The sequence below is a fragment of the Ictidomys tridecemlineatus genome, chromosome 1 (assembly GCF_052094955.1).
Source record: "Ictidomys tridecemlineatus isolate mIctTri1 chromosome 1, mIctTri1.hap1, whole genome shotgun sequence".
NCBI lineage: Eukaryota > Metazoa > Chordata > Mammalia > Rodentia > Sciuridae > Ictidomys > Ictidomys tridecemlineatus.
Window position 1 is genome coordinate 141,673,022 of NC_135477.1, and position 14,005 is coordinate 141,687,026.

General features: G+C 32.4%; 1 protein-coding gene across 1 annotated transcript in view; it reads left to right on the forward strand.

The window, feature by feature from the left end:
* The window catches only part of Dtwd2 (DTW motif tRNA-uridine aminocarboxypropyltransferase 2), a 168,983-nt gene that overhangs the window by 130,276 nt on the left and 24,702 nt on the right, over window positions 1-14,005 (forward strand). The window contains exon 5 of the mRNA XM_005338542.5: window positions 5,799-5,927. Coding sequence (XP_005338599.2) covers window positions 5,799-5,927 — 129 coding nt within the window. The remainder of the gene's footprint in view (window positions 1-5,798; window positions 5,928-14,005) is intronic.

A 14,005-nucleotide genomic window follows, 5' to 3' on the forward strand; every position in this document is an offset into this window, starting at 1 on the left:
CTTCTGATGTAATTGTTTAATGTTGTATTTCACACTTAGGCTAATTTACAATTCATTTTTTCAGAAGCTGTTAATGATGCCATGACAGTTTTTGAAACTGATAGAGCTGCTAATTGTTAAATGAAGTTTTTCTTTGGGTGAAAATGTTTGACTTGTAAGACATTTTAAATTGGCTATTACATTGGCATGCTGGTAGATCAAGAAGAAGATTTGAATCTAAATAAAATTTAGTTTTAGGTTATTATGGGAACTTCATTAATATATATTTATTTTTTTGCAGTGCTGGAAATCAAGCCCAGGGCCTTGTACATGCTAGGCAAGTGCTTTACACATTGAGCTGCATTTCCACCCCTATATTTCAATATTATGAAAAAAATAAACAAATACCCCAACTTGTTTTTTGGGGGTACTGGGGTTTGAAGTTGGTGGTGCTTACTGTTGAGCCACATCCCCAGCCCTCTTTTTAAATTTTTTAATTTTAAGACCAGGTCTCACTATTTGCTGAGGGCCTTGCTAAATTGCTAAGGCTAATCTCAAACTTGTGATCCTTCTGCCTCAGCCTCCTGAGTTGCTGGGATTATTGGCAAGTACCACTGTGCCCTGCTAAAACTTTTAATTGTGTGAATACAATTTTTTTTTAAAGAATAATCATATCTAGCAGAAGAAGCTGGATTATTTTTTTTCTATTTATTTATTTATACTGGGATTGAACTCAGGGGTACTCAACCACTGAGCCATTCCCAGCCCAATTTTGAATTTTATTTAGAGACTGGTTCTTATTGAGTTGCTTAGTGCCTTACTTTTGCTAAGACTGGCTTTGAACTTGCATCCTCCTTCCTCAGCTTCCTGAGTTGTGGGATTGATTATAAGCATATGCCACTATGCCTAGCTAATTTATTTATTTTTATTTGGTGGTAAAGATTGAACCTAGTGCCTCACACATGCTAGGTAAGTGCTGTACCACTGAGCCAAAACCCGAGCCCCTCTGGATTATTTAATTTCTAGATTATGTTCAGTCCTGTGATCTTACAAATCTATGTGGATGTTTTTCCTTTGAATATATTCTCATACCGATAGTTCCTAGGGTCTTCAGATACGAGGTATATTGGAGTTTAGTGGAAGACTGTGAAGATAAAATATTATTCTTAAGAGGAAAATCCAGTAATCATGATGTTTGGCTGTCACTCAGTAAACAAAATCTTATTTTTGTATTAGTATTTAGATTGCTGAAACTGAAGAATTTTAAGTGCTTAATGTTTAGACTTTTCAACTATATATTTGTGTTTTTAACATCAAAAGAAACATATAATGTTCTTATTGATGTGATAGCATGAAAAATTCTGTAGAAAAGAGCTAAATTTTAAATCAAACATATTCTACAAATACACATATACACATAAAATTTTGGACACAGGCTTTCTTATATAAACTGTTGTGAATTGTAGATTTTCAAACAAGCCTAGAAAAGTAAATAATTTAAGTGATAATGTGTTTGAGGAGTACCACTGATATTTTCATTTTATCTACAACTGATGCCCCTTTGAACTTTATTTTTATCATATTTTCTGAGTTTCCGTGTTAATTCCTAGAATTTCTACTTTTTGTAAAAACTTTGCAGGCTTTATAATAGGTCAGAGCTGGAGTAAGGCAGAGACAGGCTTTGTAGTATGTCAGAACTGGAGCAAGGCAGAGACACTGATATTTGCAAGTAACTTTTATACTTGTGTAAAAGACCCTTCCCTCCTTATCATTTAAAAAAATGATTAAGTTCAGAAGATTCTACAGGGTATTCTTCAGGGTACACCAGCCTTGTTTTCCAATAGAAAAGCTTTGTTTTTATTTGTTTACTATACTGGGATTTGCCTACAAATTTATCCACTTAAGATATTAACCTGGTGGTTTCACTCAGGCTCTTGAATAAGCCTCTGTTTCTGCTCTGACATGACTAATTTTGGAACATGTTACTTGAGCATGTTACTTCATGTCTCTCTGCTTTGGTTTCCTTTTCTATAAAGTGAAGATAATGAACGTACCTACTTCATAGGGTCTTTATGAGAATTAAATGAAGTAATTTATTATTTATTATTTATAACTGCATGAAACCTTATACATAAATGACTAAATCTGTGTTAGATCTGGCATCTGTCTGATGCCAAAGCTGGACTTTTACCACTATTAAGTCATATAGTTGAACTAAATCAAGGGAATGAAAAGAGTGAAATGAATTGAGGGATTGGGGCTAGAAGAAAAAGTTTAGTGCTTCTCTATCAAGGGGCAGCTCATGAACTCAGATAATGAATTTAGCCTGGGAAAGATCATAGAAATAAGTCTGCTACAGAAAGGAGGTTTTTATATGTGTCTCTCAATGGTAAGTCTTCAGGATGTTACTAAAAAGAAGTTTGTTTAAGCCTGTTCTAGTCTAGAATTGTTTCAGACGGCATGGAAAATAGGTTGATTTTCCTAGAAACCTGTAAGTAATTTGATCAAGTGATTAGAAAGTCTTAATAATTGAGACACACAATAGTTTTGAATAGTAATGAACTTGACTTAAGATAGCCTGATTATAGAGAAAAAGTGATTACCATCAGATTATTAAAATGCAGTGTTATCAGGACTTGCATTAAAATTCTAATTTAAATTTTAAGGTCTTTGTTAGTTTTGCCCAACAAAAGAATTAATTATTGTTTATAGCAATAAGTTATTTTTAAAAATTTTTAATAATATGCAAACATATTCCACAACCTGTTATTTCCTTGAATATTTGTTTTAGTCCTAAAGGTCACTACTAAACCACTGAGTGTGTATGTTATTTAAACTTTTAACGGCAAAAATCACTTGTAACAAAAAGAGCTAAATGTATAAATAGGAAGGAGAAATTTGTAAAAGCATTTTTTAAAAGGCACCTGAACAGCAATCATAGTCATCCATACTATTATCTGGTATTTTTTTTTTTTGAACCTGGAGGTGCTGAACCAGTGAGCTACCTCTTCAGCCCTTTTTATTTTATATTTTTAAACAGGCTAGGGCCTTCCTAATTGCTGCAGCTAGCTTTTAACTTGCAATCCTCCAGCCTTAGTCTCCCAAAAATTTATCTAATGTAATGGAAGAGAAAAAAGGAAGGTATTATAACAACAAAAGAATTTCTAGAAATTGAACTTTTAGCTGATTCAGAGAATCAATGGAAAAGGTCTGAAGCTTAAGTTTCTAAAATGAAAACTTTATTATAAGCCCACAAAGTATACCAATAGAATTTGAACCAACCAATGATTTTCCTGTTTCTCATTAGGAGTATTCAGCTTATATCATAGAGAACCAGGTTTCAAAAAGAGAAAATTAGGGGCTGGGGATGTGACTCAAGCGGTAGCATGCTCGCCTGGCATGTGTGTGGCCGAGTTGGATCCTCAGCACCACATACAAAGAAAGACGTTGTGTCCGCCGAAAACTAAAAAATAAATAAATATTTAAAAAAAGAGAAAATTACTGAGGCATTCTTTGAGTCAGCATGACTTCAAAACTTGCAAATATATCTACCTCTGTCTGTATTTAATCTTAGGATTCATACCTACAAGATAAATTCAGCTGTCAGAATTGACACCATCACATCTAGCTATTTGATTTTATAGGTGAGGAGGAGGTAAGGGAAACTAAGAAACTAATGACATGGGTGAGATTGATTTGTTATTGTCAGGTTCGATAAAATTATCATGATTTTTCAACAAGCCCACTTTCTATGTATCCTGCTTTTGTCTATGCTAATTCTCCTCACCCCTGTTTCTTTTAAAGTAGTGCTTGAGATAGAATGCAGGGTGTGCACTGTCACTGAGCTACTGGGATTTGCCTAAAAGTTTATCCACTTCTTTCTCCTCTTGTTCATTTGTTAATTGAATAGAGTATGTGATGAAGATGGAATAGCACAAAAACATGAAAGGAGAAGCTATGAGACCACATTTAACATGCTATCATCTAATAACATGTATGTCAACACTATGATACAGATTAGCTATCTGGTCTTTTAGTTTTAATTCCTGGAAAGATGATTTGCGAAGGATATTCTGAAGTATTTTTTTTTAACTTTTTAAAATATTTATCTTTTAGTTGTAGTTTGACCCAATACCTTTATTTTATTTTTATGTGGTGCTGAGGATTGAACCCAGGGCCTTGCACCTGCGAGGTGAATGCTATCCCACTGAGCCACAACCCCAGCCCTGAAGTCTTTTAACATATGAAATTTCAAATTCTGAATTTTCTTACAATAGGAAATAAAACTACTCCCTGTAATAACAAATGTCTTTTAAAAAGTAAATTTCATTCCAGTAAGTAAAATTGACTGAATTTTGCCTGTGTCCCAATTATTTTGTGATAATAGGATGTCTATTATAAATTCATCCAAGGAAAACTTGGGGATTAAGTATTAAAAGCAGTAGTTGGCTATTCTCTGTTCATCTTTGATGAATTATTAAAACTGTTAATAATTACAGTTAATCAACATTGTGAATATTCTTGCAGTTATTTAATCATAGGCTTTCTTTTATCACTGTATATATTTCTTAACCATTTTTATCCTTCCTTTCCCTGAATCTCCTTCACATCTTTCCATTTGGAGAAATACAAATTAATTTTAATATAATCATACTCCAAATATTATTAGTCAGCTTATAAAGTATGTATTCCAAAATCAAATATATTTTCATAGTGTCCATTAAGCTGCAGCCATAGTATCCCACTCTTTCCTGTTCCCTTTCTGAAAAATAAAAGCCATAGAGAAAAATTGTTTTAAACAAAGAGCCAAACTAGAAGAATTATATTTCTCATTATGAGGGACTGCATAAGACACAGAAGAGGGAAGGAATTGAAGGATAAGATGTCATGGATTTGAAGTTATCTCATACTACTTTGATAATACTAACAAAACGAGAGAGAACACCTGAAGAAGTAAAAATTGAAATTATCATCTATCTGCATATCCTAACATGTGATTCTGTTTAGAATGTGGGCTAGGAATGTGACTTTATAAGATTGTTTGAATTTTATTTACTTAAAATAGGAGACAAAAATCCCAAGTGTTGACTATTGGTTTTCTGATGATGTTTTTCATGTCTGACTCTATCTTCAGGTTTCAGATAAAATAATATATCCATGGAGAAATGTATATATAAAGTATGTATAGCATACTATTTCTTACCTAAGAGAGGATTACATATACTTGTGTGTATTTGTGTATATCTGTATACACACATCTACACAGGTATACCTATGACACTTTAAATAACACTTTATACTAAGAAATAATGGGGATAAAGCATGATTTTAAAAAATTGTGAAGTAATATCATTTTAAATTCTACAGTCTGTGAGAGTTTAATTTGCTGTATATCTTTATTTATTTTATTGTAACTATTCTAATGAGTGTGAAATGTTATTCCACTGTGGTTTTAATTTACATTAGATCATTTGAGCTCTTTTTCATATACTCGTGTACCTTTCTTATATCTGTCTTCATGAAGTGTATACTTTTTTCCCCACTGAGAGGGAGTTATTAGTCTGTATTTTGGATATGTAGGACTTTGTATATATTTTACATGTATCATCTTTGTCAGATAAATGTGTAACCATCATCTTCCTTCTACTATTTAACAGTGACAAGTAGAAAAGAATATTATATATGAAATAATCGATACATTCAGTTATTTCTAAACTACTAGCAATTTTAGATGGAAAGTAATTAATATTTAAAGCACAAACTTTATAGTTTTAAATTTAAGACCAAAATTTCATTTCGTTATTTTGTTTTGATTTTAGGTGCAGTTAAAAACGAACATTTCCAGTCAGTATGTCATTCGGATGCAGCCAACCAATAGATGCCTTTCTACACTGGAATGTGCTGCTGTTGCTCTTTCCATCTTGGAGAAGAATAATCACATACAGGAGGTATGAGAAAAGTCATAGTTTTTGAAAGTAGGAGTTCAGTTATATTTTATTTTAAAAATTTAGATGTTTAATTTGCTCAATTTGACAAATTGAATGTATCTGTGATAGGAATTTATGTACTTTTATAGCCCTCTTTCCCCCTCTGGTGTTTTTCTGTGTTAGTATTCCAGATTACATTATTTAAATATTCATACTTAACTGTGCAAACAACATTTGTAATATGCTAACTTGCATTTAAGTAGCACAACATTAAATAGCTTTTTAGCTAGATTTTTCTTTAGTATTTTCTATTTCTTTTTTTCTTAGTAGTTTGTATTCTTTTGTGTTCGACTTTTTTCTTTAATTAAAATAACTTTCTGTAGCAACATCATTATTTTTTGTACTGGTGCCTTTACTTGAAGAGAGATGCTAACATCCTCTTTATCTTATTATACTTGCTTCAAGTTTAAAAATGATACTTTTTTTTTTAAAAAAGAGAAACACCTACAGAATATGAAAAGGATATAACCTATAATCATCATTCTGTTTAATTTCCATTAAAGTCTGAAATTGCACATATAAATAATAATCATCAGCAAAGAATAATGTTTCAATGAGCTTATTAACATCTCAATATTTTAGATTATGTAAGAAATTTTGCATTTATAGTAAAAGAAAAATATATGTAAGTAAAACTTAAGTTATTAGGGTTTTTAATAATTGAAATATCTTAATAATTATAACTGAAGAAAAAAAGTCAGAGGATAATGTTTATAACTCCTCCTGCTACACGCTCCCCCTCCATCATACACCATGACACAGGCATGCTAAGGTACTCTTTCTCCCTCTTTATACACTATAGTTACTACTGTAAGATTTACATCAGCTATGAAGGAAATTTCAATAATGGATAAAAGCTTGGCTCAGAGTAACTGGATTAGTTACCAAGATATTAATCCTAAAGAGAACAACAGTGTCTCAAGAGTAAGGAGTATTTAAAGAGTGCTAGAAGCATGCACTGAATTGCCTTTTTCTCTAACCGATCCTAAACTATAAAAAATGTCAAACGTTGGAGACTTTCCTTCTTTTGAAAGAAGCAGGCTTTCATTAGTGGGCTTTTTTGGGGGTGTGCATATGTGTGAGTAGTCTTTGTTTGGGATCTAGGCAATTTTATTTTCCTTTGAGAAAAAAAAAATTCACCAAGGATACTTGACTAGGGAGTGTTCTCAGACTTTTCTGCCTTTTCTTTAACTTTATTACCTACTTCCCAACCATCACCTAGCACTTTATATTCCCTTGCACTTGTTTTTCTCTTTCATTTATTCAGCATCATCTTTTTGTACTTTGTATCCTTGTAAAAAACAAGCAAACAAACAAAAAACAACAACAAAGCCAACACACACCTTTTTAGATATCTTTACAGAAAGACGTAACCTAGTGCTACTTTTTAAAGTTGCTTTCTGTGTAATGTCTGTATTTCCCTTTTTGTCAATGTAAAATTCTAGGCTCAGATATCAAACCAAAATCTTGTTAAAAGTTCAAATCTTTAGAAAAATAAAATATTCTTTGAATGTAGACTTAAAACTTGATTTTCCCTCTCCTTCTAGGCTCCTTTTGAGCCTAGAAACAGCCTTCTATGAAGTTTCTTCTCCTTTTCCTACAGTTGAAATTGGATCTTTACTGCAATCTTAACTGGAAACTTCTTTGTTGGTAATGATGGTATTTATACTAATAGTAGATACGGTTAAAACAAGGTTAGGATTAGGGATAGGGGTTGTATTATTGCTACAAATGCTGCTGCTGCTGTTCCCCTTCCCAGTTTTATAGGTATAATATCTGGTATTAATTAGTCTACCATAATGGCAACAAAGCCATTAGTCAAGAATGTTTCACATTCTATTTTACAAATATTCTCGATTCTGGTCCACAATGAGTTGTTTCAAAATTGAGAAGGAACTTTATCAAAAATTGATGCTATATATTTAGAACAACTTTCTTGATATTGTTTCAGGGTTTTTTCTTCAACACATATCATTATTTTCAACATTTTACCACTTTGACTGTTTGATGTCATTAAAAGCATTCATTGATGATATAAGCCAAAAGCTGACTTTGACTCTTGCTAAGTTAGATGTGCTTTGTGATATGATATCTTAAAAGCAAAAAAACAACAAAAAACAGAACTTTATCATACAACTTGAAACTTGGAAAATATCTTATGTTCTTAATATAATATCTAAGAACAACCAAAGTTTAAGATACAGAATGTGGATAATTTTTTTGATCTCTTCAGTTTTTGTAACTATCTGTGGATTAAATTTAACATGAAATCCCATAGTAAACCAAGGTTCTGGAGCCCTTCATTTTGCTTACTTTGGTCTCCAAGAGTAATTGTACTATATGGCCAGGAGCAGAAAAACAAGGTTTGACAATCACCTGTGATTTTGTGGGGGTTGATAATATGGTTGGTGTCAGCATGAGCAGAAGAGATGTACAAGGAAAGATTTCAAGTTGCTTATTATTACAGATGGCAAAAATTGACCCCCAATTTATAGTAAAAGCCACTTTATTAGGTGGAGGAACTCTAAGTCCAGCTCTTAAAATCAATTTCACTAAAAAATTAGCCTGTCTGTTCTAAATGTAGGTGCAGAAAAAAATTATAGTATGCTCTGAACACAGGTGTTTTCCTCCCTTCCTGGAGAGGAAAGCTATGAAATACATTTTTTAACATGTAAATTTTTCTTTACATTGTAAGTTATAAGGGAAAAATAAATTCAAACAATAGTATTACAATTATATTTTACTGTACTCAATAGATAAAAAGTGTTGAATATGCCGAATATTGGCATTATGGAACAACAGAAACTTTCATACATTGCAGGGAGTTGTATGCAGTGGAATCAACAGCTATGTGGCAATTTCTTGTGAAGTTAAACACGTATCTACTCTGCAAGTCAGCAGTTCTATTCACGGAGAATAGAATACTAAGAGAAATGATAGCTTTTAATCACAAATTTTTATAAAAGTTTTCATAGTTTGTATAATAGATAGAGTGGAGACAATACAGATATCTAAACAGCAGAATAGACGCACAACTTTATCATATAAAATACTGAAAAATAGAACAATGCTGTTAACTCTGAAAAACACTGTATTGAAGATAAAAAGCTAGATTCACAAAAGCACAAATTGCATGATTTCATTTATATGAACCTTTGAAATCAGTCATACTAATCTGATAGAAATTTGTATAGTGCATGCTTCTCCAGGAGTGTGAGAATTGAGTGAGGGCCAGAGGGAACTTTCTAAGGTGATGGATCTGATTTTTATCTTGATAACAATGTGTATTTCAGGAGTTTTACTTTTGTCAAAACACAGAAATTCTACTTTAGATATGCTTGTTTTGACAGTTGTCCCCATATACCTATGGGGTATTGGTTTCAGGACCCCAAGGATATTTGCATATGTCCTACACACATCCTCCCATATACTCTACATATGAAATACATTTTTGCTCAATAATTTTTAATTAGGGACATTTTAATAAAACCTTAAGATGATGGGAAAGAGTGATAAATTTTCATAGTTTTATTCTGTTGCCATAAGACCCCTCAAAATTGAGAACTCAGCATGGAATAGCTTTATTAGTCTTTTGATTCTTCTTCCTTTATTCTAAAGCAGTTTTCAAGCATGTAGAAGTAGCATGACTTGAAAATATAGCTCCCAAAAGTAGCTTGACTTTGGGCTTTAAAGTAGGTTTGATTTAAATCTTCATCACTTAGTATTACCACTTCAGTGAGCAGTTCACTTAATCTTTGTGCTTGTTTCCTACCTATAATGTGTATGTTTGTGTGTGTGTATGTTTACATCACAGTATTTTGAGAACTGAGTGACATAATGTTTGTTAATTGCCACAGTTGTCAACATAGGCAGTCAAGAGTTAAACCTTTTACCCTTTCTTGTCCCTCTGAATCTTACCTGTAGATTGATAAAAGAATTTTCAAACTAAAATTTGGTGTATTTTATTCATCTGCTGTATTACTTACCTGGGCTTAGGGGATTGTGCTTAATGATTTTTTTTCATTGCAGGATTTCTTTTACTTATTAATTTTTACCTTCTGAACTTTCAAAAGGAAATGTGAAAAAAGCTTTGAAGCTGGTGGTAATGGTCCCTTAAAAATAGTCTCTGCATATATAGGCAAAAAGATTTATAAAGCACTGGTTTCCCCAAATAAACATTTAGAAATTAAATTATTTTTAAGTAGAGGATTTTCTTTGTTCCTCTAAATCAATCAGACTCTTATATTGCCTCAGATATGATGATCTTTTTATATAAAAATGTTATCATTTATTATCAGTATGCACAATGCTTTGTATCATCTCAGTACTATGATAAAAGCCTTGTGAGATGGATATTATTTTTTCATTTTAGAGATGAAAAAAATGAGACAGATGTTATATAACTTAAAATACATACCTAGTGATAGTGATCAGTCTAGATCAGACTGCAGTGACTTAAAATGGCATCACTTGACAACAGCCTGTTTGATGCTTTTTGTCCAGTGGTGTTGACTATAGGACCTCTGCTCATTGCAGTCAGTGGGGAACATGGATTGATGGAGAAAATATCTAGATACATCATTCCATTTTCATCAAGGAAGATGCAGGAAACATGGTGAATCCTACACCACTTTTAACACTTCTGGCCAGAGGTGACACACATTAATTTTGTTCACATTTCATTAGGCAATGCCTAACTTCTAAAAGGTGATTAATGCAATCTGATCATTTACCAGTAAGGACGACTGGCATATTTGTTAGTAACCCAGGTGACTATTACCTAGAAGGAGGGGGGCGTATTCTAGATCTAGCTCCAAAATTCATTCCCTTAATTACCTTAGTTGGATGAAATCTTATATTTAAGATGGAAAAGTTCCAGGCTCTTGACTAAAAGAACATTAGTATTCTCCTATACATGAAGAATGTAATAAATGTCTTAAAATACCAATAGAGTCTTCAGTTTTCTCAATCTGTATGTAGTCCATTTATGTTTCCTATGTATTGTATGATATTTCACAATTTAATCTGTCCACTGTGCTCACTCTGTAAAGTAATATATACTTCCCCATTTCCTCTCCTGTTTTATTTTTAAAAATTATGAGAATATACCTGAGGGACTTTCAACAATTATATCTTGTAAAGCTTTTGCAAAATATTAATTGTTCTTTTCGTTGGTGTACATTGATTAGGAATTATGTTTGACTGCATGTAAACAGAGTCTTTATTGCAGCAGTTAAATTCAATGGGGTTTCATACTGCTTAAGGGAATTATACATCAACAAAACATAACAATTGTAAATATTTATGCCCCAAACAATGGAAGATATACATATATCAAACAAACCCTTCTCAATGTTAAGAATCAAATAAACTACAACACGATAATACTGGGTGACTTTAACATGCCTCATCAAACAAAAACTAAATGAAGAAGCTATAGAACTAAAAAGTATAATTAATAATTTAGACTTAACAGACATATATAGAATATTTCATCCATGAATGACTGAATAAACTTTCTTATCAGTAACACAGATCTTTCTCTAAGGTAGACCATATATTAGGCCACAAAACAACTCAGCAAATACAAAAAAAGAGAGAGAGAGAGAGAGAGATAATACCTTTCATTGTATCAGGACAAAATGGAATGAAATTAAAAATCAATGATAAATTAAAAAATAGAAGCATCTCTAACACCTGGAGACCAAATAAAACACTATTAATGATCAATGGAAAGCAGAAATAGGGATGAATTTTAAAAAATACTTAGAGGTAAATATTAACAGCAGTACAACTTGTGAAAATCTCTGAGATTTTGAAGGCGGTTCTGAGAAGAAAGTTCATTGCATTGAGCTCATTCATTAAAATAATAGAAAGCCGCCAAATAACCTAACATTACATCTAAAAGCCCTAGAAGAAGAAAAACAAATCAACATCAAAAGCAGAAGACAGAAAAATAGTTAAAACCAGAGCCTAAATTGATGAAATTGAAACAAACAATCAAAAGATCAATGAGACAAAAAGTTGGTTCTTTGAAATAAATAAATTCATAAATTCCTAGCCACACTAACAAAGAGAAAGAGAGAAAACTCAAATTCCAAAAATTTTGCAATGAAAAAGGAAATATCACAATGGAGACTACTGAAATCAGATAATAATGAGAAGCTATTTTGAAAATTTATACTCCAGTAGAATAGAAAATATTGAAGACATAAACAAATATCTAGAGGCATAGAACCTACCGAAATGGAATCAGGAAGACGTAGAAAATTTAAACAAATCAATTTCAAGAATGAAATAGAAGATGCTGTCAAAAGCCTATCAATAAAGGAAATCCCAGGATTAGATGGATTCTATAAGACCTTCAAAGAAGAACTAATACAAATCCTCCTCAAATTATTCCATGAAAGAGAAAAGGGGGAGAACCCTTTCAAACTCATTCTATGAAGCTAGTATCACCCTGATACGAAAACCAGACAAAGACACATCAAAGAAAACTTCAGACCAATATCCCTGATGAACATACATGCAAAAATTCTTAATAAAATACTGACAAATTGCATACAAAAACATTAAAAACAGTGCACCGTGATCAAGTGGAGTCCATCCCAGGGATGCAAGGCTGGTTCAACATACAGAAATCAATAAATGTAATTCGTCACATCAATAGACTTAAGGTCAAGAGTCACATAATTATCTCAACAGATGCAGAAAAAGCATTTGACAAAATACAGCATCCATTCATGAATAAAACACTAGAAAAACTAGTGATAGTCGGAACTTATCTCAACATTGTGACAGTTTTATATGCTAAACTCAAGGCCAACATCATTCTAAATGGAGAAAAATTGAAAGCTGGAATAAGACAGGGATGCCCTCTTTCACCACTTCTATGCAACATAGTCCTTGAAATTCTAGCCAGAGCAATTATAAGAAAGAAATTAAAGGATACAAATAGGAAAAGAAGAGCTCAAATTATTACTGTTTGCCAATGACATGATTATATATTTAGAAGATCCAAAAACTTTCACTAGAAAACTTCTAGAACTCATAAATATATACATTCCACACAGCTTATCTTAATTAACATAAACTAGATACAGCAGTCAACCAATAAGGAATCTCCACACTTAATGGCTTGCTGGCGTTATTTCACAAACCACTCCCTCTGGCAAAATGCCAGGCACTATCCTGACTTGTTTACAGACCCTAACAGTAAAAGACCTCTACAATGAAAACTACAGAACTCTAAAGAGAGAAATTGAAGAATACCTTAGAATATGGAAAGATCTATGTTCTTTCATAGGCAGAATTAATACTGTCAAAATGTCCATACTACCAAAAGCACTATATAGATTTAATGCAATTCCTATTAAGGTTCTGATGACTTTCTTCATAGAAATAGAAAAGGCAAGTCTTGAAAAAGCAAGTCATTTGGAAACATTAGAGGTACAGAATAGCCAAAGAAATCCTCAGCAAGAAAAGTGATACAGCAGGCATCACAATATCAGACCTTAAACTATAATACAGAGCTGTATTAACAAAAACATCATGGTACTGGCACCAAAACAGACATGAAGACCAGTGGAATAAAAGACACAGAGACAACCCCACATATATACAGTTATTTCATACTAGACAAAGGCACCATAAACATACATTGGAGAAAAGATAGCCTCTTCAACAAAAGGTGCTGGAAAAACTGGAAATCCATATGTAACAAAATGAAATTAGATCCCTATCTCTCACCTTGCACAAAAACCAACTCAAAGTGGACCTAGGCATTAGACCAGAGATCCTGCTCCTGCACTTACTAGAAGAAAATGTAGATCTAATTTTTCATCATGTTGGCTTAGGAACTGACTTCCTCAACAAGACTCCTAAAGTGTGAGAAGTAAATCAAGAATCAATAACTTGAAATGTGATGGTATGGGATAGTATCAAACTAAATAGATTCTTCATAGCAAAGGAAACAATCAATAACATGAAGAGAGAGCCTACAGAATGGGAGAAAATCTTTACCACCAGCACTTCAGAGC